General features: G+C 36.8%; 1 protein-coding gene across 48 annotated transcripts in view; it reads left to right on the top strand.

Moving 5' to 3' along the window:
- MPDZ (multiple PDZ domain crumbs cell polarity complex component) overlaps nt 1-22,666 on the top strand; it is a 173,420-nt gene that overhangs the window by 133,200 nt on the left and 17,554 nt on the right. For 26 of the 48 annotated variants that reach the window (XM_078369109.1, XM_078369075.1, XM_035305671.3 and 23 more), the window contains 9 exons: nt 1,381-1,479; nt 4,793-4,955; nt 7,056-7,252; nt 8,399-8,490; nt 8,700-8,790; nt 10,916-10,996; nt 19,345-19,437; nt 19,527-19,601; nt 20,731-20,905. In XM_078369109.1, the coding sequence (XP_078225235.1) occupies nt 1,381-1,479; nt 4,793-4,955; nt 7,056-7,252; nt 8,399-8,490; nt 8,700-8,790; nt 10,916-10,996; nt 19,345-19,437; nt 19,527-19,601; nt 20,731-20,905 (1,066 nt within the window). The remainder of the gene's footprint in view (nt 1-1,380; nt 1,480-4,792; nt 4,956-7,055; nt 7,253-8,398; nt 8,491-8,699; nt 8,791-10,915; nt 10,997-19,344; nt 19,438-19,526; nt 19,602-20,730; nt 20,906-22,666) is intronic. The other 22 variants (XM_035305744.3, XM_035305723.3, XM_035305711.3 and 19 more) reach the window with 1 other exon arrangement.

Below are 22,666 nucleotides of genomic sequence, written 5' to 3'. Positions count from 1 at the left end.
TAATCTCCATTTTCCATAGCATTGAACTATTTTGCCTAGGATATATTTTTCACCTCTGCCAAGTCATTTCTTCCACCTTAATAAATGGTCATGTGTCTTGGTATTTGTGATCTTCTCTTGTAAAGCAGGAGTTGACATTTTAAACTGAAAAGCAGGGATAGAGTTGAGATGAGCAGAAATGTCATTGTGCCCATTTCTTTTTCCTGTCTTCCCTCTGTAGGAAAAACATTGCAAGAAGAGCAGATTGAAAGGGTAATGTGGCATAAGCTTTAGTGCAGGCATACTGAGGAGTCTTTCCAGAGTGTTCTCCCATACAGGGTGGTGTCACATGACAACCTCTCCCTATACTTGATGCCTGCCAGTAGGGCTTTTTTATAGAGAGAAGTAACACAAACATTTCATTGGAGCCAAAATGAATTTTAAATGTCTGCAATTTCCCCTGAAAGATATAGTCAATAAAAGAAAAAGATAGCGGGTGTGAAAAGAAGGAGAAGAATTTATTGTGCTAAGGAAATTACTTTTTTTTTTTAACTATGAAAATGCTAAATTCTATCTGGCAGTCATCCTGGCTTTAATATGTATTTTCAACTCTAACAGTCTGGCTCAGGGCTTATTACTGGCAAGCCACAAAACCTCTGAGAAACACTTTAAGGCAGGACTTCAAATATTATCTAAAGCTTCATAAATTCCCCAATAATATGGGCAATTTTATAGGAAATTTATTTAAAACATGAATCTCCATGTTTCTACCTCCACAGAAACTGGGAAGAAATAGAGAACACCACTGTACAGGAGTTCATTTTTTAATAAATTGTTGAACTTTTAAGTTAAAAAATACAATTGCTTTAAAGCACTATCAATATGAAGTCAAAATATGGAAAGTTTCCTTACTGGGAGACAACATAAAAGAATGGTGAAGGTTACCAGTGAACTAGCAGACCAATTATAATTTGCATTCTGGAACTGATTAGTTAAAAAAACATAATTAGCTTTTAGATGTAAATAAAAAAAATTTTGTGGTCTTAATTTTGAACTTGTTTACTGATATTCGTGAAACATGTAGTAATATATAAAGTGGGCAAAATATATGTGTCTCTGTTAGTAATACTGAAGACATTGAGCAGAAATAAAAGAAATTTGGGATCAATTTGACAATTAGTTTCCTGTGGGTGGTGTGATTTAGACTCAGATATAGATTCAGGTCATTAGAGACAAATCTTTAGTTCCAGACTGTTTTAAGATGTTTCTATTAATTACTAGATCTGATAGGATCTAGTTTCACACAGGCAGTTCTTTAAATCAGTATATAGTTTGCTTTTAAAACTGAGTTGTTTTCAGTACATTTCCTTTGCGTTCAGTGCCTCTTATGTTTCATTTTAGAAATCCCCTTTGCCTTCCTTGCCGCACAACCTTTACCCTAAGTACAACTTCAGCAGCACTAACCCATTTGCTGACTCTCTACAAATCAACGCTGACAAGGTTGGATAATGCCCATTGTCTTGCTGTTGCCTTTTGCAAATGTTTTGTTCTTTGTTACTATTGTGCCTTTGTCCCAGTTCACTGTTTACTACATTTGGGCAGGAAAAAAAAAACAAAACTGAAGCTGTTTGGAGTGGGCATGCAAATCCTTTTTTAAGCACATTTTCTTGCCAGAGAATATTTATTTTTATTGCTGAAATTAAATGGCCCTTCTGAAAAGTAAAGGAGAATCAGGAGTCCAATGCCTTTCTTTCCTTTTGGTGTGATTTAAAATTTCTGATATTTAAATTTTTGTTAGTTGCCCAATGTATGATAGTTTCACACGTAATTTCTTTAAAACCTTGTATTGCTTTAAATCCTTTTCAGACTTCTACAAGGTGATCATAAAAGCTCTAACATGAGTAAATCACTGCACAAATAATTGTGTATGTGTACATGCAGGAGTCTGTTGAATATTCATGAAGCATGCCCATATAATTGCCTGAATCAGGAAACATAACTGTTTCAATGCTTGTAAATCTATACTTGGATCTTCTCATTTTCTGATGAAATTATAAAACAAAAATTGAAACAAAAATTTACAAGAATTTATATACCATAATTTGATCATGAAAAGGAAGAAAGATGTCAACAATTTTTTTTCGGGAAACATTTTATGAATATTCATCAGATTACCTTGTTATTCTAATGGATACCATGTTATTGATAGGGATAACCAAAGATGCTATATATCTGAAGAAATATGTTTTCTATTACTATAGGAATTACAGAATTCAAGTAGAATTATCTTCTACTGTTCCCCAACTAACCCTTTTGCTCCCACACCCTTTAAGGTTTGTGTCAGTGTGGACTTTTCTTATGTGGATGTGTTACAGTGTGCTTTATGTGTGTGTTGTACTTGATGTGTACATACATGGCATGGAGTGATTTCAAGTATACAGTGCATTTTTGCCAATGAAGGTTGAACAATCATTGTTAAAGAGCCATATCTTCATGAATAACTTTTAAAAAGATCACTACCGAGGTAGATACATGATCTTCATGAGAATGAGGGTGTCAGGAGTATGAAAACATAACACCTGATTGTCCCTCAAATAAATAAATGCTTATATTGTTTTAATTAATCAGGTAGGTTAGGGTACCATTTTGGTTTACTCACAGTATGAAAATGTTGTGCCTAAGACTCCAAACAGTTTTTCAGATAAGCAGGTTGTTTGTTTGTTCTTAAAATAACAACTCAGAAAAATTATGCAGCAAGATTTATAAAATGTACATCTATAGATTTGTTAGAATTATGGGAAGTTTAAATTAGATTTTGTTCTCCTTTTAACAAAATGGAATGGACTTAATTCGTGCTTCATAACGTTTTCTGTTGTTACAGAGAATAAATTTTTTTTAACCAGAAAAATTCTAAAGTACATATCTTCCTCCGCTATACTATGATAATGAAAGTTGATTGGATCAAATGAGGGTTTTTTTTGTATGTTTGATCATTTTTATTGTTATATTAATTCAAGAGATTTATGGCACAGCATTTGGGAAGATAACAAGGGTTCCATTTACATTAGTAACTTCTATCTGTTTGTCTAATGACAAACAGATTGAACATTTCAATATAGTAGATTCTGTAATCTGACACTTATGCTGTTAAATCTCTATTAACTATCTCTTTGCTTTGCCAGAAAATTGAGTGCTTTCTGAATCAACAAAGGTCACATTTAGTGTCAAATAGTTCTAATGTTAAATATATTTTTAGGTATTCTAATTCTTGGCACCAATTGATAATTTCTTTAAGTATTTGTGCATGTTTATCATTTAATGTATTCTTGTAAGAAGTCAGTTTTTTTAAAAAAACTCAAAATATTTTTCTAGATATAAATGTATATAATAAACCAAATTGTATCAGAGGGATTCTTATACAATCAAAAAGTAAAATAAAGATATATGGGAAAACTATAAGTTCAAGGAATCAGGGACACCTTGGTACCAAGGTTAGAACTTTAGCTGGATGTCCCTGACCTTTGAGTTAGGTATTGTCTTATTTATGGAAATTGGAGGAGACAACATGGTATAATGGAAAGTGCATTGGATTAATAGTTAAGCAAAAAGAAGTCTAGTACCACTGTTTGATTTGGAACAAAAACTTCCACTTCTTGTAGCCTCAGGTTCAAAAGGTTTATTCATCTGCAAAATGAATAGAATGAACTCAGTAACCTAAAAACCTTTCAAACACTAACATTCTGTTTGATCATCTATAATATTAGGTTGGTGCAAAAGTAATTGCAGTTTTAATAACAAAAACTGCAATTCCTTTTACAATATAACTTATGATGCCAAGTCCTTTTTTTTTGAAATAGGAGCTATGACCCTAAGTGACACCAAGTATACCATGCTTTGGCTTTCTATTAAGTAGCCTCCTGTGTTTTCTCATTTATCTTGTGATCTGCCTTGGCAAGGGAAAGCTGGTGTTGTCCTTAAAACCATGCCTCTCAGATCTGAGTGTGTGCTCTGTGCTAACAGACTGGCTCCCTGGTAGACAAGCCTGCATGTGTGATACTTGCTATCCTGGATTTGTTGAGAGAATCATTTGGAGAGAGGATTCAGGTAGCAATAAATAATTATTTAGTCTCACTAATAAGCTTTGAAGGGCAACTTCTTTGTTAATTATCTTTTTTGCAGATTTTTCTAGATGCCCTAAATCTTACCTGTAGGACCCAAAACTTGTAACTTTTAAATGACATTTTTCTTCCAGAAGGGAAAGTTTGTATAGTTTTCTACCCAGTCATTTAAGCCTTCAAATTCAATAATCCATTGGCTTAAAATAGCAAATAAAAGTTCAGCGAATTGTTCTCTGATACTACTTAGTTTAATATATTTAAACTTTACTTGAATCTCATCTAATCTTTCATATATATAGATATATCTGTATATATCTATATATACACATATATATGGAAATAAGAGTGTAATGTCAAAAACAGGGACTGGCTTTAAAATATCTAACAAATAATGGAAAGGTCACATATATAAAGATATATATTTACATATATGAATATTAAAATATATATTCATATATGTAAAATATGTAACAATCTGTGTTTTCCATTATTTGTTAGATATATATATATGAGCCTTCCATTATTTGGTGTGTGTGTGTGTGTGTGTGTGTGTGTGTGTGTGTGTGTTTGTAGGCTCTCTGTTATTAGTTAGAAATTTTAAAGCCAGTCTTTGTTTTTGACATTAGTCTCTTCTTCCTCTTGAAGTTTTCTTCCTTAGACTGCACAAACCCACTGCATTCTTTTTGTTCCCACAGGCACCCAGTCAGTCAGAGTCAGAGCCAGAGATGGCTCCATTGTGCAATGTGTCCCCACCCCCTCCTTCAGCCTTTGCAGAAATGGGCAGTGATCAGGCACAGTCATCTGCAAGCAAAATTTCACAAGATGTGGACAAAGAGGATGAGTTTGGTTACAGCTGGAGTAAGTTGTCTTTTTATGATGCATTTCATTATAAGAGGTATTAAAATAGCTCTGAGTTTCCCAAGGATTATGCCGTGGATAAATAAGTATGTTGCAGCTTTTGTGATATATACTGCAATTCTTTGTGGAAAGAATAGTGTTTGTTTTGCTTGAATACAGCATACATTCCTGAGGCATGAAATCATGCTTTTCCTTTCCTTTAAATGTGCTGTTAAAGCTCACTCTGCCTTTTGTAGAAGAATTAATAAGGACAGGGTACTCTCTAAGAAGCCAGTACTGGGTCAGCCACCCCGTGTCCTGAACAAGTCATCACCCCTTTCTGGGCCTGAGATTCCTCGTGTAAAATCTGGTTGTTGTTGTTATCACACCTTGAACTTCTGGTGTATTTTCTATACCAGAATGATGACATAGTATAATTGTGGAGATCAAAACTTTAGGCATTGGCTAACTATCTCTAAGCTTTAGCCTAGTGGTTATCTCTCTTTTTAAAATGCAGTTCTTCCCTCAGGTTACTAACATTCAATTAGATAGTGCCAAAAGAGTGCTAAGCACAGCACCTGGTGCCCAGCAGTCTTTCTTTCTTTCTTTTTTTTTTTTTTTTTTAAGACAGTCTCACTCTGTCACCCAGGCTGGAGTGCAGTGGCATGATCTTGGCTCACTGCAACCTCTGCCTCCCAGGTTCAGGCAATTCTCCTGCCTCAACCTCCTGAGTAGCTGGGATTACAGGCGTGTGCCACCATGCCCAGCTAATTTTTGTATTTTTAGTAGAGACGAGGTTTCACCATGTTGGTCAGGCTGGTCTCAAACTCCTGACCTTGTGATCCACCCCCCTTGGCCTCCCAAAGTGCTGGGATTACAGGCATAAGCCACTGTGCCTGGCCCAGTCTTTCATAGGCAGCTGTTATTAGGACTAATAGGGAATCTCTGTTTTCTAAGGAAATACGATTTATAGGAAAATATTTAAAATTTAGCCCAAAGTCGTTTTAAAAAATTTTATTTTAAAAATCGAATTATTTTCTTTAAAATCTTTTTAGGAAGTACAGAGCATAAAAGTTGTGCTGCTGTATGCTAGAAGGAGTCAGGAAATAAGAGTTTATGAAATTGATGCAGTTAAGAATCAATGTAGAATGCATACATTAGCCCATTAGCCGTATAGTAAGGTTTTCTAAGATGACTGGTACTGGTAAAGTTTGTAATTTCCTCAGTCTTTTCTCAATGACACTAGAGTATATTGCTAACAATCAATATGGTCAGAATATACTCTTAAGGAAAACACGAGCTAGAATGTTTCAGTTTTCTATTATGATGCCACCCCAAAATGTAATGGCTTAAAACAACAATTTATTATTAATTTGTTAAAGGGCAATGGGTGACTTGGCCTAGCTGGGCTAGACTTCCAAGACAGCTAATTCACATGGTTGGCAAGTAGTGCTGGCTGTTGGCTGGTTGCTCATCTCTGTCTGTGCACTGGAGCATCTATGTGAGGCCTCAAACCTCTTAGATTAAAGAGGGTGCGCACTAACCATCACCTCTTGAAGATGTGGGGTAGAAGATGTAAATGGTCTCATCTAATTAGGACATGTGTCCCAAAGCTAGGACATGTGCATCAAGTTGTCCTGGGCTGATAGCTCTATGCGGTAAGAAAACTCATTCCCTTCATTTTGGATATATCTACCAAGCAACTGCCCAACATAATGTGATATACAATGTTGGTTTTCCTATGGGAGAAAAGCTCCCACTGATGAGTGAACACAGATATTCTGGATGTGTCAATTCTGTTCTCCACTGCAAATGATCAAGTTTCCGGTTTAATCGTAGTCTTCTGAGAGTTTATAATGAATTACTTTTCTTTGACCTAGCCACCCCAAGGTGAACTGATGAATCAGACATTGTACCCTGGATGCAAAGAAATTCCTCAAAGTTTGATTCCTCCAGGAAACCAGTCCTGTTGCCCAAGTGGTTAATCTATTTAGCTTTTAACTGACAAAGATTACATTTTGGCACAAAATACTGCCCCTTTGAGATAAAACTAAATAGCTTTCCACATTAAAGCATTTGACTGTAAATTAAATATGTATTTGTTATTGTTGTTGCATGTAGAAAATATCAGAGAGCGTTATGGAACCCTAATAGGCGAGCTGCATATGATTGAACTGGAGAAAGGTCATAGTGGTTTGGGTCTAAGTCTTGCTGGGAACAAAGATCGATCCAGGATGAGTGTCTTCATAGTGGGGATTGATCCAAATGGAGCTGCGGGAAAAGATGGTCGATTGCAAGTTGCAGATGAGCTTCTAGAGGTAAATTTTTGAGGAAAACGTTGAATTTATTCTTGTTGTATTAGTGTAATGGAATCATCAGTTTCCAGAAAATCACCCAGACCTTAAAGTGACTGAGAAAACCATCACTTGCTTAATAAAATAGATGCATTGCAGCAGATCTGGCTCTAAACCAAAACTCTAAGTAGAGTCCATGTTCCTATTAACTTCCATTAAAAGGTCATGACTGTGTAGCACCAGGAACAATTTTTGCCCCAAGATAGTAATAAAGCTCACACTTCAAAAGTATTTATTTTGTGTGCTACATTTTTATTAGGAGTTTTTGAAAAGCCAAGTGACCAATCATTCCCCTGAGGCTGACCCACTGGACGTTCTGGAACTTGAATCACTAATGGGAGAAGTGATGAGAGTGAGGTGGGGTGGGGTCAAGGTTAAGGCTAAATAACAAAAGCAGTAACTCAGCCCGCCAAGCAAAATAAATTTGTGGACCATACTTTATAGGGTTTAGAATCTTAGTTGCTTGTGTTGTTTGTCCTTGCCTCCCCTAGACTGGAATCCACATGTTTTTATACTGCCTTTATACTTTTCCCATGCTGGGTGTGTTTCCCTATAGACATGAAAGGCTCAGTCGGCAGTGACTAAATGACCAGATGACTGAGGCAGTCATTTGCATTTGGCACTGTGCTGCTAGGCACAGTTTGCTGCCTGAATCCTGAATCTACCCAGCATTGCTTCTCCCAGTGGCCTATTTCCAGGTCTTGAGTTTTGAGACTAAGTGGGAAATAGGACAGTAAGGAACTTCCCAGGATGGTCTTGCAGGTCACGAGTTTTTCCTCAGAGCCCTCATTTTGCAAAGCATGCTGGGAGCCCAGTGCCTGCCAGAAAATTTGCCGTCTCCTCTCCTGCGGTTGGTCCAAATGGTGCCTCTTTATCAGCAGTCTGTGGATGTCAAACTTCATGTGCATTATTTTAATGCTGGCTTTAAACATGAGCTTTCTCTATTCACCATAAAAAGGTTCATGTTCTAGGGAAGAAAACATATAACACTTAATGTAAAATATGATATTTTAAAGGAAGAAACAATGCGCTTTTCATTAACTAGGAAGAATGGTAAAAATTTATGATACTAAAATTTTGGGCTCAACTAATGATATTTATTTCTTACAGATCAATGGTCAAATTTTATATGGAAGAAGTCATCAGAATGCCTCCTCAATTATTAAATGTGCTCCTTCTAAAGTGAAAATAATTTTTATCAGGTGATCATTTTCTTTTCCTAGTTTAACAAATACTTTTTATTAGCATTTCTACTCTGAGTTCTTTTGAGTGAAAATAAAATGTTTGTAAATATGTAAGTGTCGTGGTTTTGGGGGTTAAAGAATTTTCTCTGATAACTTTCTGACTCTGGAAATAGGAGAATGAAAATAATATCATTATGGTATAATAGGTTGTTGTGTTTTGCTTTTAGAAATAAAGATGCAGTGAATCAGATGGCTGTATGTCCTGGAAATGCAGTAGAACCTTTGCCTTCTACCTCAGAAAATCTTCAAAATAAGGAGGTATATGTAACTTATGTTTGTTTCTTTGGGAAGACTTGATTAGTTTGCCCCTTATTAATTCAATCTACAATTACAGAACACTTAGAAAGGGATATCAGAGGTAGATAAATTATAGCCTTGGCCTTCAAGGAGTGTATATCCTAGTGTAAGAAGACACTCGTGGAAATAAGCATACCACTTATGTAGAGACTAATTTTAGTCTGCCTGGGGAATGGTATGGGTAGGAAGGGAGTTACCAGTTCTGCCTCTGAAAAGAAATTGAGAGTAAAACTTTATAGGGAAGGTTACATATGAAGTCTGTGTTGGCAGATTTGGGGGGCAAAACATTGTAAGCAGAGGGCATGGAGTGAGAAATGGCATGGAGGCTCTGCTATTTCAGGAAACTGAAAATTACAGAGCATCACTGAGCAACGAGGGGCAGGGAAGGGGAGCTGGTGGGGAAAGGGTCAGTGATAAAGGGGACAGGGTCAGATTGTGGGATACATTGACAGGCTAACATATGCCAGCTTTGTCTTTGAGGCAGTGTGGAGCTCAGAGAATGAGAAATGTATAGTTAAAAATTTCTGTCAGTATTGCAGAGAAAAATCAGAGATAGCAGGGGAGAAAAGGTAAGTTAGAGGAAGTAAGATAATTATTGGAATAATTCAGGAAATGGTTAACAAGGACCTGAACTAAAGCTAAAAGAGGGAATGGTTACATCAGATGTATAAGACCCAAATTGGTAGTACTTCATCTTCAACTAAATGTACTCATTGAGGAAAAATAAATGGTTGAAGATGTGTTTTTCCAACATATTTTTTCTGAGCACTCTATTTTGTACCAGATATTGCTCTTTGGACTGGAGAATAAAACAGATAGGATATACAAGGTTTTCCAGTGTCTGACTTGGTGACGTGAGAGATGGCTTTTACCAAATAGAAAATACAGAAAGATATTTGGAAAAATATGGTACATTCTATTTAGGACAGGTTAAGAATGAAGTGCCTGTTGGATAGCCTAGTAGAAGCATGCATTGAGACATTTAGTCTCCAATTTACAGATGAGTTCCTGTACATGCAGATTTGGCATTTATTAGCCAGGGAAGCTGAGGTGCTTGCTACAGAGAGCATTTGTAGAGACAGAGGGCCAAGGCCAGAATCATGTGGTAGAAAGGCTAACAAAGAGATCAGAGACTATGAAGAACCAGGAGGGCATGTGGCACAGCAGCGGAGGAGAGTGTCTTTCAAGAGCACACTCCACAGCCCTATAGGCTGCCATGTATCAAGAGTCCTGTGAGAAGATGAGAGAGTCCCTTGGGTTTGGTAACTAGGAGACGGTTGGCAGTTTTTGAGAAAACAAATGATGGGCAGGAAATCAAGGAGAGAGAGAGGGCAGTGGCTAGAGGGTGACAGAGAATTGGGAAAGTTTTCTCATGGTGATTTTGTTTTGGTTTGGGAAAGCTTTGGACACATGTATATGATGAATACCAGGAGTTAGTAGAGAGTGAAAAGCTTAAAATTAGAGGAAGCTTGGTGATTATCAATGGGGGTAGCTATAAAAAGAGAAACATTCTTTCCTAAATGAATATATAAATATAGAGTTTATATATACATAAGATAGATGTACAAATCATTGTCTCATTCCAGCTGCTCCTAATACTTCATCTGAGACAGGTGGTTATTTAAGATGACTAGGTTATAAAGTAAAATATTTTATTTTCATATTAGTTGTACTAAATATGTCTCTTAAGGAAATGGAGTATTTTAATAACATTCAGGTAAAACATTTTAAGTTTTCATTTCACTTGATAACTAACACAGGGAAGAATAATATATAGTGTTTCTGCTAGTGCTCTGTCAGTGAGTTTCACCATTTGGTAGCTGGGCCGCCATTGGATTTTATTATAGAGTAAATCCAGTCTTCAGGCCACTTGGTCTTTCTGTGTTCTCAACTGATTGTGCTGTCCAGTCACACTGCACCTTATAAGTATTTTGTAGAGAATATAATGTGCATAAATTCCATAAAATGTTAACATATTAATAATGTATTATAGTATATAAAATAATTTTAAGTGGCCCTTATATTTAAACAAATCAAAATTCCTAATACTCAGTTGCCCTTTTTGCCATTTCTTTTCCTTTGTCAGGCAGAGCCAACTGTTACTACTTCTAATGGAGTTGTGGACCTCAGTTCATTTAAAAATGTGCAACATCTGGAGCTTCCCAAGGTAAATCTGCTTTGAATTAGAATGAAATGATGTGAGTCCCTTCACACCAGTGTTCTAATTCACTGTGTTCTCAAAAGTGCGATCTCTGGATTAACAGCATCAGCAGCATCTGAGATTTTGTTAGAATTGCAAATACTTGGGCCCATCCAAACTTACCTGCTGAATGAGAAACTCTAGGGTTGGGCCCAGAAGTTTGTGTTTTATTAAACCTGCCTGATGCACACTGAAGTTTGAAAACAACTGTGCTAACTGATACTTTATCATGGGCCCAGCTTGCCCTTTTATAACTATTCCAAGTTATGAAATTTAGCTATCTGTCCATTGATTGCTTTACCAAGGTCCTGCTATGGAGGAAATAAAAATAAAGAAATAGAAGTTATAGTCTTGTACTTTAAAAATAAGAAAGCTCATCTATTTAGAAGTTGTGGTGATAGGTACCAACAAGACATTTCCTTTGAAAAGATCCTTAACTTTCAGTTCAGATGATTGCCGTAAAGAGGTACTTAGCTGAACAGAAACCTGTAAATGCTTTCAGGTACTTCAGGCTCATGCAGGAAAGTAGGTGGACACTGGAGGAGCATGAGTATAAATGGAAAGAGCAGTGAAGTGCTCAGGAAGGAGAAGAGGAAGGCAGTAGCTGAGGTGGGGGGATAGGAGGATATTTATAGAAAATGCTATAGACAGAAAGGAGTAGAGTGGTTCTTATTACCCCTTCCAACCAGGAGACAATGCAGCGTGATGCTTAAGAGCCTAGGCTCCAGAGTCATTCTGTCTGGGTTCAATCCTTGCTTCATCAAGTACATAATTCATACATTGTATGATCTGTCTTTGCCTTAGTTTCCTCATTTGTAAATTGAAGATGATAATAGTACCTTTATCTTAGGTAATAGGAAAGATTAAATGAGTTGCTTATGAAATAGCATAATTCCTGGCACATGGTCAGATTCTATTAAGTATTCAGGGGGAAAAATACCCTGACGATACTGATATTTTTTATTGCTGTTGTTTTTTACAGTAGATAATCATATACAGAAATGCATTGCTCTAGTCTCGTGCTATACATGTAAGAGAATTCTTTATCATGGACAATTTTTGTTGTAGTTGAAAAGTTATTAAAGTCTTTTTATCTTTCTATCAGGAAGTCCATACACTTCAGTTTGAGAATCCCTCCTTCTATTGCCACTTAAGACACATGACACCTTCCTCCTAAATACTGAAGTCAGAGTTTATAATTTTTAGCAGTGCAGTCATTTCCCTATAATTATGAAACATTTAAATGTATGTTGAATAGTTTATAATGAATGATTTTTTAAAAAATCTGTTTATGCTGATCTTTAGAAAAATTCAAAATTAGATAATTTTAAATATCCTTTCATGGTATTGATTTTAATTTATCATCTATAGTTTAGTATATTCTAGAATATAATGAGTGCCCAGGAAATGTTGGTGGAAAGAACATGTTAGATGAATAAGAAGCAGAATATGGTAGTGGTTGGGAGCACAGACTTAAAGCCAGACCACCTAGATCAGAGACCTAGATTTGCCACTCACTAGCTAGGAGACTGTGACTTTGAGCATGTTTCTTAACCTGTACATCGTTTTGGCTTTTGAAAATGGATTTAATAATTGTTCATCTTACCTCATAGAGTTGTAGTGAGAATTAAGTATATATTGTAAAAATCAAATATATATATGTACAGTTTCCAGCACCTGGCACACAAATACAAGTACTGTTTGCTATTGTTATTATTACTGTTTTAATAATTAGGAATGAGTAAGCTGGTATAGAGATGTCTGAGGGGTACTTGTCACTGATTTTCTCTGATATTTTCTCTTTCCACATTAGGCTACCTGATTAAGGTGCTTGATAAATAGCATCTTAATCCCTTACTCGGAACCTTCCAAGGACATTCATTTTCAAACAGATACATTCAATTTCTTCGGCTGGGCATTTAGCAGTGAGGGTGGACAGAAGGCTGTTCTGTCAGAAGCTCTTCTTACATCCTGAGTGATCGCCCATAAATCACTTAATCCCATTGGTCCTCACTTTCTTCTTCTGTAAATGGGGCTGCCTATATTAGAGGGTTATTGTTGGGATTGGATTAGCTAATGAGCAAGGTTCCCTCATTCTACAGTATAAAAGCTGGTTTCTGCCTTTCGCCTCCTTTTTGATTTATTCAGCCCATGTCTATTATGTGTACTTCCCTTTCTAAATTAGATGCTATTGAGGAATGGAAGACCTTGTAGAACCTCAATGTATTGCCCACTGAAAGCTTCCATTTATATGTAGATTTCAAACAAATCTAAAGCTCAGGTAGCTAGAATGTATTTATTGAAGAAAGCCAAAGTGAGTAAGGGGAATATATAAGAATCTTTTAAAAGCAGTTAGACAGAAGAGGCAATCAACCATGATTTTAATGATTTTAAGTATGGGCTTTGGAGTCACTTAACTTTTCTGGGCGATAGGCAAGCCATTTGTTCCATGGTGAGCAGGTACATGCAAACCAAACTCCAAAGATGGAGGGAGCTGGGAGCCTGAAGAATGAGGCTGACAAATCCAGTATATCAGAAAGAAATACTTAATAGGGACTTACGTACAGAAGCCATGTTGCTGGTGGCCACAAAACAGTGGATTCCAGCACCCACCCTCCAGAAAGTATCCTTTATATAGCAAGGATAAAGACATGTAGCTGGTCACGTCTCAGAGTTTCTTGCTGAAACTTGTTACCAGTGGAGAGGTTAGGTAAACATCTTTATGAAGGATTGTCTATGCTACAGGGCACACTACAGAACACATTGGTATGCAGGAGTCAAACACTGGTCATCATGGTGGTTTTGCTTTGAGGTGGTGTCAGTCTTGCCATACAATAGGCTGTTTTTCTATACTGTTTAACCTCTCTGGGCCTCACTTTCTGCGTGAGATGGGGAAAATCCCTTTATATTAGAGATACTCTTATAAAGATTAAATGAAAGAATTTATATGAAGTGCTTACCAAAGTGAAAGTTATTATAATTATTTTTGTTAATACTTTTAGCCATGAAGCTGAGTTCCTCATAGAATATATCCTTGAAAATGTCTCTTGAGGAAGCCATTGTTAAAAATGATGTTAAGTGTCATATTACACTAAGTCTGTGCCCTCCTAACCCCATTATTAGATGGCTCTGGGAATAAAACTCAATTAAGTAAAGAAGGAAGAAAGAAACAGTTTCTAATACTCATGAATCAGCTTAAATCTTTTGTCATTTGTACTATCCTATATTTTTTAAAACTATAGTTATTTGACAAAATAATTTAATGGCAATGAAACATTTCTTTGTTATGTTATTTACTTCTTAGCAACCCTGTAAGGTTGCTATTATTTTCTCATCTTTGAACTGTTCCCATGACTCCAAATAGTAGAGCTGGAATTAAACTCTGGTCTTCTGTCTCAAAGTTCCATTTCCCATCCATTACCTATTTCACCTTGCTACTGAGTCTCATCTGCCTTTCTGAAATGCCTGGAGGTTCCTTCTAGGAATCCTGTACTTCAGTCAAACTGATTTGAATCAAGAGCTTGTGGAGAAGGTTTTGAGAATTTATCTCTCCTTGCCTTGGTTTATATCACTTGGTCTTTCTGACTTCTTTTAACTTATATAAATTCTATATACACTAAAGACCCAGCTTAAATCCCACCTCTGTTTATTTAGACATATTACTTCAATATTCTGGCTTTTATGATGCTTACTATTAACATCTTCATTTTATTTGTCAGTTAACCATGTTTGACCCAGGAGCTCGTCTCCTGTGATGAGCTTTGAGGTGGATATCTTTCCTGTACATCTAAAACATACACATGTTGAGAGAAGAAATTTGTACACTTTTCCTTCTGTTACTTAGTGTCACAGACATAGTTCAGACTGAGTAAGAATCTGGGAAGGAAGAATGAATGAATGGGTAAGTGCTGTACATGTATAAGGAGAATGACTTTGAGATCAGGAGAGTCAGGAAGAGAGTATAATTTTTGCATTGTCTAAAAATGAGAGCTCTTGTATCAGATCGTTTTTAGTTCTGTTATATTGGGGTTCAGGCGTGCCCTCAGTTCCCCTGTAGGACATTTCTCCAGGTTCTTAGTATCGCCCTCTCAAGAATGAGAGAGTAGACCACGGCACAGTGCGCTCATAAAAGTAAATGCTGGACTCAAAAGTGTTTATGGAAGGTGACTTATTTAAAACAGAGAGAGAAAAAGGAGAAGGAGAGACAAACAGCTAGCTCTCACACTGAGTGAGAAAAAGAAAAGCCACTTTCACACTGAGTGAGAAGGGATCCCAGAGGGGGTAAATCAGAGAAGGAAAGCCTCTCTCACACCACACCGAGTGAGAGAAGCCAGAAAGTTGGAAACCAGGGGAGGAAAGACAGCTTCCACACTGAGTGGTAGGGAATTGAGAGAGTGAGATGGAGTTTAGGAGAGAAAAAGCAGCTTCCACACTGGACGAAAGCAGACCCCAGAGGGGAAATCCAGGAGGAGAAAGAGAGCTCCCACTATGGGGGAGGGGATTCTAGAGAGCTGGAAATCCAGGAGAGAAAGATGGCTTCCACGAAGGGAGTGTTCCTGGAAGGGGACCCAAACATGAGGTCCAAAGGGGTGGGGAAGAAGGGGACTTTTAACCTGGGAGGAACTCCCACCTTCTCCAAGACCCCTGGCCAATGAAAGGAGTTCCTTGGAACTTCTGCTGGAGTGATTGACTTTTGATTCTTTCTGTGCCCACGAAAATTAAAAGAGACAGTTAAATCTCCCTGATGGAGAGAGATAGGAGGGTGGGGCATGGCGCGGGGAAGTTCTTGCCCTTAAAACTACGCCCCCTTGTGGACCTGGAAAGAGAACACATTCCCTCAGTTTTGTTTTGACTCCTTAAAAACTCTTGACAGGTCAATTATCTTTCTTTATCTTTTTAATCTTTTACATTTTAAAAAATGAGAAAATAGAAGTATAAACAAAAATCTCTCATATGTAGAATTTAAACCCGCAATAACTGACTGAAATGCAAATTCAATTGATAAGAAAACATTTTTGATTAAAGATATATTTTTAGCACTGTTTGCCCCAGGAAAGTACCTATACATCAAAGCAGTTAATAGCCTTCTGATTGTCAGAGCTGTGTTTCATATCCATACAATTTTATGTGGTGAAAGCCTTGAAATACAATTAAGAATTTCTCTTCTTTTGAATTTTAGAGAATCTTCTACCTTCAAAATAATTCTCCAAATAATAATAATTTGTTCTTAATTCCACTTTAAATTCTTGTCTGTTCTTTTCTAGCTGCTTAATTATACAACTCTTTGTTCAAAAATACATTTCCTTGGAGCCAGGCACAATGGCACATGCCTATGGTGTCAGCTATTTGGGAAGCTGAGGTGGGAATTCAAGACCAGCCTGGGAAACAAAGCAAGATCCCATCTCTAAAAAAAATTTTTAATAATATTTAGAAAATGAAAAAACCCATAAAAATAGATTTTCTTAATTTGTTTTATATTCCCTGTATGATAGTGCTTTAATAAGTAGCCCCCAAAAAATGTATCTCAGATCTCTTCTTGCTAAGGACTGTATGTACTCTGGTGAAAGTAAGTTGGGAAGTTGAGCAGTTAGATAAGAAATTGCACACTCATACATTGTTATCCTTTCTTATATGTCATCTTGCTTTTCTTTTTTTTTTAATTTTTTGAGACTGAGACTCACTCTCACTCAGGAGGCTGGAATGCAGTGGTGCAATGCAGTGATGTGATCTTGGCTCACTGCAACCTCCACCTCCCAGGTTCAAGTGATTCTCCTGTCTCAGCCTTCTGAAAAGCTGGGACTACCGGTGTGCACTACCGCACCCAGCTAAATTTTGTATTTTAAGTAGAGATGGGATTTTGCCAATTTGGTCAGGCTGGTCTTGAACTCCTGACCTCAGGTGATCCACCTGCCTCGGTCTCCCAAAGTGCTGGGATTACAGGTGTGAGCCACCACGCCCAGCCTCATCCTGCTTTTCTGATATCATCAAATTATTTGTAGATGTGTATATAGTTGTTTTGTAGTATTCTGATGGAATTAGGGCATACATGTAGATGTGTAGCTTATTGTTTCTTTTAGGACTTCTCTTATTGCAAATAACAGAAATAAAGGGGAGTAATTCCAACAGGTTTAATCAAGGAAGAGGATTTATGGACTCAGGTCAGCAAACTTCAAGGATAGTTGGTCCGGTGACTGAATAGTGTCATCAAGAACCCATTTTTTTCCCTGTCTATATGACACTGAATATGTCATTCAGTGTCAGCCTTATCCCAAGGCTTTTCTTTCTCATGGTTTTAGAATGGCTGCCAACCATAGTTGGGCCATGTGCTACTTCTTTTACATGTATCTTGGAGGAAGGGAGAGAATGGCTCTTCAAGCCTTCTGAGAAAAAGTTCTAAGATTCATCCTAATTGAATCAGTGCAGATTATGTGTCTACTTTGAACCAGGGATTGTGACCATGGGACTATAATTGTAGAATTGACTTCAGTTCTTCAAACACCATTCTTGGAGTTCCTTATCTTTTGCGACATAAATTACCACAAAACTTTGCAACTTAAACAATAGGCATTTATGGTCTCACGGTTTCTATGGGTTAGGAATTTCAGAGGGGGGCGGGCTGGCTGAGAATCTATTGTGTAACTGCTAACACATTACCATCTAGAGCTACAGCCATCTCAAGATTTGACTGGGCTGGACATTGCTTCTAAGATGATCTACCCAAATGGCTGTTGGCAACAGGCCTCATTTCTTCCACAGGGGGCTGCGTGAGTTCTCTTATGACAATAGCAGGTGGCTTCTTGCAGAGCAAGTTAACCAAGAGAGAAAGCAAGGAGGAAGCCCCTGTGCCTTTTTTGACCTCACTGTGAAGTTATACATCATTACCTCTGCTTTATTGTCTTTGTTAGAATCAAGTCACCAAGTCCAGCCCATGCTCTTAGGTTCCTTCTTGAAGGGAGAAGTATCAAAGAATTTCTGCTCATATTTTTAATCTGAAACATGGTGAGGGAAGAAGGTGGGAGAGAGATTATGGAGATGGGGGAGAGAGAGAGGAGTAGGGTGGGATGGCTAGATCTTCTAATAAAAATCAATTTTTATAGAGGGAGAAGATGTTAAGCAGTATTAAGTAAATAATCAGCAGATACCCATTGTACCTGTCTTTCCTGTTATGTGACAAGTATTATTATTATTCTATTTTGCAGATAAGAAAATTTAGATTTCATAGCGAAGAAAATTGAAGATGATAGATATTAAGTGGCATATCCAAATTTCTACAGCTAGGTAGAAGGAAAGAGTCAGTTCTGCTCACTCTAAAGATGCAGCTTACTCTGGCAGATACACATGACTGACTGCCTGGAAAGAGAGAGATAGTAGAGATTTTGTCAGTGGCAGTTTCAAACTCACCAGGCATTAATAATCTACCCAGAAGAGCCACATGTTGATAGTCTTTAAAATGATGTTGAAACCTACATTGATGTCATAGCCGTTACTGTAAACATCTCTGATGGCGCATTTAACTCATGTGTATGTTTCAGAGAAACAATGTCAAGATTCCCTTTTCTCTTCTTTGCTTTTTGTAACTTTTCTCTGAAGATAAACTAGAAGGTTGCTAGCTGTGGCCAGAATGAAAATTTTAAAAACTCCATTTTAATTTTAGTAAAGAAAACATTAAAGAAAGCTAAAAGTCAATATTTCTGAACATTTGGTTTTGATAAAGGCAAATGTGAAAAATATAGACAAAGTAGTTACAGCTCCCCAGCCTTGGCAGGTACTTGGAGCTTGTCTTGGGACTGAGAGACATTTTCAGTCTGCAGCAGATTGAAATGCTGTTCTCTGGAGAAACAACTCTTGAGTGTTCAGCCCCAAAAAGGACAGAGTCTGCATCAGGAATGGCAGTCCGCCTGCTAAAGGAAGAAGAGGGGCAGAAAAGAATGAAGGAGCTAAACCTTGTTATTTCCAAGTGACAGACCAGAAAGGAGGCAGGATTCTTTGGTTGGTTTTGAATGACTTATTCAGTCATTAGACAAAATTTGTAAATGCAGAATGCCTTGATTGAATTATTGAATGTATTTTTGCTGTCTAGATATTTTGCTAAATTTACTAAAGATGTCAGACACGTGGGAAGAGTGAAAACACTTGAAATTTTGATGGGAGAAACTGTATTCTCATTAGGAAAATGTGAAAGATGCTTATGAAAAGACAAGATTTCTAATAGTGGACGTTAGAAGAGTTTTAATTGCTTTTCTTGCCCTTGGGATAAAATTGGATAAAATTATCTGTTCCAAGTCTTCTGAGTATATTTGTTTTTACTTCTCTAGGATCAAGGGGGTTTGGGTATTGCTATCAGCGAAGAAGATACGCTCAATGGAGTAATCATAAAGAGCTTAACAGAGCATGGAGTAGCAGCTACGGTGAGGTTTACCTTTCTCGCTGTTATTAAGTAGTCGGTGAGGGAGTTACTTCAGGAATATCACTGAAAATCTTCTACATTTCCGTTTAGGATGGACGACTCAAAATCGGAGATCAGATATTGGCTGTAGATGATGAAATTGTTGTTGGCTACCCTGTTGAAAAGGTACTTTTCCAAAATAAAGTAAATGGTAATATAGACCCATCCTTGGGCATGATTAAAGTGTTTGTGTCTGTGGTCATAGGGAATTAGGGCTACATAGCTTTTTAGACATGTTCTTAAGGAAAAGAAGAGATTATTCAGACGTTCTTCAGTTTCTATTTCTTATTTTCCAGGCAGTGTTAAGGCATTTTTTTGTTGCTGTACAAATTATTCAATATTCACTGGACATTTTTGGTAAATATTTCCATTTTTTCCTCAGGAAAACTTGAAACTCTTTAACCGTGACTAAGTGTTAGTGCTGAAGTATTTTCTAATGAATGTTTGGTGTCATAAATATCCAGTGTGTATATTGCTTTATAAACAGATTGTAAGACTCAACTATTAAATATATAACTTTTATTAGGGTTAAACAGGTCTTGTACTTGAGTTTCCTCCCCTCAAAAGAGATCTTAATACTTAATTGGTATCTCATTCAAGGACTTTCATTTATAAGTGCCAGAAAAAAGCGTTGTTTCCTTGAAATATGGTATGCTTTTTCTTTCTTATGGTGAAGGAGAACCATATACCTATTTTCATTTCTTCATTGTCCAGCAAGAAGGTTAAAGCTAGTTTTTAAAAATTCCATTTTAATAGGTATTTAGGTTGGATCCTTTAAGTCATAAATCTGTGTTTTCACTTTTCATTGGCCTTGACTTTTTTGTTGCATAGTTTTTTTATTTTGCTTTTAACATATGTGTTTCTGTTTTATTAAAACTGTTTGTGTAAGCTGCTTCTGTAGAATCAGGAAGTAGGTAAAATAACACATATATCTTCTAAGGTTGTAGGCATCCAGAAGAACAGATGAGATTATTTAGAGATTTAAAAAGTTCAAAGTCTTCTATGAGGAAGAATCTGTTCAGAGCTAGACTGAGAGTAGGAATTAACCATGACCCTAATCTACGTCGGGCATTTGGAAAAGGTAGAGAGAAACTAGAGCCATTTCTTTCTTTGCCCAAGTCCTGACAAAGAAATAATTTGCCTCTGTCTCTTCCCTTAACCATAGAATTACATTTCATTGATAATGGTGACTCATTGGTATGTCTACTGATTCACCTTTGAATTTTGTCTCTCTTTCACACATATACCCTTCCAGTTTATTAGCCTTCTGAAGACAGCAAAGATGACAGTAAAACTTACCATTCGTGCTGAGAATGCAGATTCCCAGGCTGTTTCTTCAGCAGCTGGTGCAGCCAGTGGAGAAAAAAAGAACAGCTCCCAGTCTCTGATAATCCCACAGTCTGGCTCCCCGGAACCAGAGTCCATCCGAAGTAAGGCCTTGGGGCTCGTGAGAGTTCTGCACATATGGAACACCTGAACTCAGTAGAGGGTTTCTCCTTGGGAGCCAGCTGCCTGCCTGTGGCTCATTGTTTGGAAGGTTGTAGTTAGGGAGCCCTATGGTGAGGGCAGGGTATGAAGAGAGGACTTCTGGAGAAAGAGTTCTAGACTGTTAGGCTGGCAATCTAGTGCTGTACATTAAGCAGCTGTGGCATCTTAGGAAACCTTCCCACTCAAAGCCTCAGCTTCTTTATCTCTAAAACAAGGGAATAGTATTATTTGTTCTCCAAGAATATATTGCTAAGGGCACCTTGATTTCTGTCATCTAACTAATGAATTAGAAATATCATTTTGTGGATTCTTTTTTTTAAACTGGGGAGGTGATTCAATTTCTCTAAGCCTCAGTGTTTTTATCTGTAGAACGGATACACAATTATCCTGTTTCATAGGTGGGATCAGTACTGCCTGCCACTATGAGAAGCTCTTTAGTCATTGCTACAGTATACATAGCAGATCTGAGTTCTATGCTTTTGTGTAATGGTGGGTTCTGTCATAATGGAAATGGATGTAGGTTAAGTGGACTATAGGGTGACATTTTAATGTGTCATTACACTTCCAGTCTAGTATATGGAGATATATTACTCCTTTGAGTTACTTTTTGAGAAAGAATACATTGGTGTGTAATAAAAAGTAAGTTGCAAGTTCTGCAGCTTCAAAACTTAAAAAAAAATTACTTAAAGACTTTGGCTTTTTCTGTAATGGGGGGCGGGGGAGGGAGAAATTTATTTTGGCCTCCAAACTGTTCTTTTAACTATTTTTTAAGGAAACACTAGTTTAAAACATTTGTAATGTAGTTGGATGAAAAAGTCTTAAAGTAATACATCTCTGAAAATAATCCTTTATTTAGAAAGACTGGATAATTCACTGAAGTGTTAAAAGATTTTATGGAAATTTTCTCATTTTTCAATTTTATGTTGATCCCTAAATAGTGTTGTCTATAAAAATATGAAATGCTAAATGAAAACTTAACATAAAAGAAAATATCTTACACCTGTTCTTACCATTTAAGGAACAAGAAAATAGTCTGCTTCTGATTTCCTAAAAAGAGAACATCTTGTATAAAGCATACCCTACTATATCAAGTGTCCTAGCTTTCCCAAAACATACTATTTGCTGTATGTTCTTTGTTGTATCATAAAACGTATGATATGATATGATATGATATGAAGACTATCATAAAATAACATGCGAAATTATATCCCCCTTTTCTTGTGCTCTATTCTGATCTATTTGTTTCTGAGCATATATGCACCTTGATTTGATAACTGAATTTATAAAACATCACGAGGAGAAAACTGCAAATGGTGTGTTTTGCTCAGAATTGATTACATAAGAAGAGATACTCTGGGATAACAAGCAAACAAAACCCTAAAAGGCCCTGAAAAGCAGGCATCACAACCAAAATTATTGATGTTTTGTGGTCTACTCTGAATGTGCTTCTAGGTCTTTGCCACATATCTCAGTTCTTAGTTTTATAAATCCTTTTTTTCATAAGAAATGTTTGGCTCCATTGAAATGGAGAATATGAAAGCGAAACTTGAGGTTCAATTTAACTCTGTTCTCTCTTCTTGATATCCTATCCTTTATATCTCTAGCAATCTAAAACAAGCAGGATAGCATAGGAATAATTAAACAGGTAATTTTCTGCCCACTACCCTAAATTAACAATGGTGATTTAATCACATTTGTTTTAT

Source organism: Callithrix jacchus, chromosome 1 (genome assembly GCF_049354715.1).
Source record: "Callithrix jacchus isolate 240 chromosome 1, calJac240_pri, whole genome shotgun sequence".
Lineage (NCBI taxonomy): Eukaryota > Metazoa > Chordata > Mammalia > Primates > Cebidae > Callithrix > Callithrix jacchus.
This window is presented reverse-complemented; position numbering and strand designations above follow the sequence as displayed.